Source organism: Tachysurus fulvidraco, chromosome 3, assembly GCF_022655615.1.
Source record: "Tachysurus fulvidraco isolate hzauxx_2018 chromosome 3, HZAU_PFXX_2.0, whole genome shotgun sequence".
In the NCBI taxonomy this organism is placed as follows: domain Eukaryota; kingdom Metazoa; phylum Chordata; class Actinopteri; order Siluriformes; family Bagridae; genus Tachysurus; species Tachysurus fulvidraco.
In genome coordinates, this window is record NC_062520.1 from 27,385,932 (window position 1) to 27,389,770 (window position 3,839).

General features: G+C 39.1%; 1 protein-coding gene across 1 annotated transcript; it reads right to left on the minus strand.

Annotated features, from left to right (window-relative positions):
* Positions 1–246: 246 nt before the first annotated feature.
* lratd2b (LRAT domain containing 2b) lies at positions 247–2,213 on the minus strand. Its single transcript, XM_027160828.2, has one exon. The coding sequence runs from the start codon at positions 1,764–1,766 to the stop codon at positions 969–971; it is 798 nt and encodes a 265-aa protein (XP_027016629.1). The 5' UTR covers positions 1,767–2,213; the 3' UTR covers positions 247–968.
* Positions 2,214–3,839: the final 1,626 nt, after the last annotated feature.

The window sequence follows — 3,839 nt, forward strand, 5'->3', positions numbered from 1 at the left end:
CATGGTTTTACGTTTCACAAAAGTGTGGAAAGTTATGATGTTGGACTTCTTATCTTTAGCTTGTGAGTTCAAATTTCCACCACTGACAAGTTGACTAATGCTCAGTTCTTTGAATAAGTATATCTGTAAATGCTTTACATTTCATAAGTATATTATACACACACACACACACACACATATATATGATTGAGGTGAAGCGTGAAATGATTAAGTATGAACTATGTATCTTCAGCACTTACAAAACAGTTATTCCAAATATAATTTATTTCCATTGTAAAAAAAAAAAGTACACAGGTCACTTTAGGCATGACCGAGATCGCAACAGGGAGCTTACATATTTTAGCTGAATGGATGGTTTGGTTTAACAACAAACTAATCATGAAAACAAAAATACATTGCTGTTATTGTAGCACAAGTTATAGTGTATTATATAAAGCAAGTTTATCGCAAAATCATGTATCCTATTTATAATCACTGATCTCGAAGAACATGACTATGATTAATGTAGTAATGCAGTGAATGTAAACAAATGTTTTACTGATCCATTGAAATGTGCTGTGGCTGTGCCCACGGAGATAAGACCAACACATAAAACAAGATGATAAATCAGGACTTTACAGGAAACCTTAACTTTGGTGAATCACTGCAGGGCAGGGACGAGAACATCGCTGGCATTCTGAGTGATTAATGCATCATCAGTGTAAATGACATGTCGGATTTACAAAAATGTTGTCCATATTGCTCCTGTTCAAACTTCCGTCTTATCTCTATATTCTAAATAGCCAACATATGCAAACAATTAATAACGTTGTACACAAGATGCCGTGTGTGAATCCTAAAGGATATTGCAATCAATCATGAGACATGGTTATAACTTTAGGATAAACTGCTCACAGATACTTTAAAGCTTGGTCATCTATATAAATCTGTCCATATATCAAAAAAAAAAAAGTATTTTACGAATCAAATCAATCACAACTGCAATCGCTGTTGACTTCTTCACTAGAGTTGAGATGATTCGCCAGTTCTTGGATCACGGCGTCTCTACCGATCTGATCGTTCCTGCGCTTTTCCATGATCAAATCCTCCAGACTCTGAAACTCCAGGTCGTGGCTCTTCTTTTCAGAGAGCTGTAATTTCATCCTGTAAGGCTGCTTGCCTATGCGCAGCTCTCCACCCGTTTTAAATTCCCGTCTACCAAACCTGCACCATGCAGCAAAACACTCCGAGTTCCTCCAACACACGCTGCTCTCCTTCATCCCCATTTGATCAAGCGCGTTCTTTACGACTACATCAGGATTCAAGGCACGGAATTTGTACAAGTCGTTCACGATCCGTCCCCGTTTGCCCTGAGCAGCGTGGGACAGGTGATCCATTTTAATCTCACTCCTGTGCAAGTGGACCACCTGAAAGTCTCCTGTACAAACCACCCAGTGAGGATACTGACCAGCTGCCATGAACTCCACCAAGTCACCTGGTTTACATCTGTTCAGCAAGTTCTCACACGATTCTAAAGATCCCATGTCTGTGTTCTTCCGCTCGTAAACACACTCATCTCGGTAATACACCGCGCACTCCATGTCGCGCACTTCTTCATCACCTTTCTCTTCAGGGTGTTCCTCTTCCTCTTCCTCCTCCTCGCCGTCGTTGGAGAAAATATACGAGACTCCGATCCGCGGACCGTCGTCATCCTCGTAACCATTCGGGTCGACTGTAGGAACTTCGTCGTAACTTAAATGGGTCAGTTTTTCCACTTGATTCCCCATAAGAACCCCTTTTTTTAAGCTCCTTATCTTGGTGAAGATTACAACGCGTAAAGATGCCCGAGCTCACAAACGCATGTTGCTTCACGGTTCGACTCGAATATCCCGCATTATGTCGTACAAAGTGAATATTGTTCGCATGTTTACGTTTCAAATCATACTTCTGGTTGGTGAGTCGATTCTTAACAGGTGTATCAACACCTGGTGTATAGACACCTGTTCACTTCCGGTCCTGCCTTAAACTCCACAAACAGACGAAATGCCGTGGCACAGAAACACAAAAGTAAAACACTGCTGATTCCGCAGATGGTCCAGAAATGTTTTTTTTTTTAAAAAAGGGAAAGTAAAAGTGACTTTGTGTTAAAGTTTAGTCCGCTTTCGACGGAAAGTAACTGGTTCAGAGTCGAGCTGGTTGCTGCGCTCTGTGACGCTTAGTGCGCCCTCAGAGGACTAAATATCCTCTCTATTTAAAGACACAGTGCACTGTTTCAGTCCCTTCACATGAACACGTGGTCTCACACTTCCAGTTCAGAGTCATATAGTCAAGTCACTTTTTTCATTTAATTTCCTTTTAACATTATAATAAAAATGTGCATTTGGTTCATGGTGTATAGTTTAATAGTGATCAAATGCACCATTAAAAAAAAAAAGCTCACACACACTTTACAAGTACTTTATTAATATGATTGAATCTGTTCGCAAATTAACCGCAGACAACCCCAGAATTATGCTATTAGACCTTTAACTTTTTTACAATTCTGTGCTCACTACATTAGTATGATTTGCTAATGATCGTGTAAAGTGCTCAGTGTGATGCTTGCGTCACCGGGTAGGTTGTTGAGCAGCAAAGACTGATGGCCTTTGACCAGTTTCCCAACTGCACTTTATCAGAAGGCTTATTGCCAACTATAGTGTAGTTTGTAACAATAAAAATAACCCCTAAAGAATAACTCTCTCGAGGTGGAAAATGTATTACTGAGGCTAATAGAAAGAAACACACTTTTACACAGAAATTACACACACTATTTTACACACACTTCTTACACACTTCTTTAGTTTTCACACTTCACTGTCACTAATCACATTAGCAAGGTGCTGATGCTTGATCTTGTTCTTTACACTATAACATATATACCGTAAAACCTTCGCTGATAATCCAGACCTCACACTTTCTTGCATACACTTATTGAATTTTATTTTGTATACGTTCTGTTGTATATATTTATTTGTTTACAGCTAATGTTCTTTGTCATTTTTAGAAGTAATATTTTACTCCATATAATTCCAGAGATTACTTTAGAAACTGCCAAAATGTCTGATCATGTATTGTGCCCTGTCATTGCACTCATCTGTCATTCTGTCACCTTCACCTGAGACCACCTCCAGGCAAGTGCTCCAGTTTTTAATCATCCCCGTGAACAGTTGGCCGGAGACTTTGCTTTACACCAGAGCTGAAGGACGTGCACTCAGTGTTACTTTGAGGCATATCTCTGTTCTCATTGTCATGCTGAGACCAATCTCTATATTCCACCTCACAAAACCTCTGCTCCAAACTTTAATTTATATCTAAAGCGATAGTATTGCCTGATTAATTCTATTATTACTTTCTATTCGTTGAAAATTGCACTACATTTTCAAATCAATAATTTTCATCACATTTGGATCTCCAAGGCCTCTTCTAGCTGTTTGTGTATCATCGTTGACACTGACATAATAGAGGTTGTTAAATGATACGTGCACACTATAGAAAGCTCTTTCAGTTTAATATTATCGACATTGAGGTGAGTCAATACTATGTAACTGCCCTTCATTTATGTGCAGGCTGAAATCTCGTGTTTGACACGTAAATGAAAAATGGCTAACACCATCAAAACCTTGTGAGCGATATAGTGAGCACTGAAGCTCTTTGACATTTTTACCCTTTCACTCTAAAACACTGTCCTATAGTGTAAATTACAGGGTTTGAAACAACCTGATATTACACCAGTGTAATAGTAATGTTTGATTGTGACAGATTTCACAGTGAGTCACAGAAAAACTAGCCACATGTTGAGAACACCACCAGCACAAGTTTAG

What these genes read in the sequence shown, in the direction of transcription:
- lratd2b (XM_027160828.2), bottom strand. Translation starts at nt 1,766, where the DNA reads ATGGGGAATCAAGTGGAAAAACTGACCCATTTAAGTTACGACGAAGTT.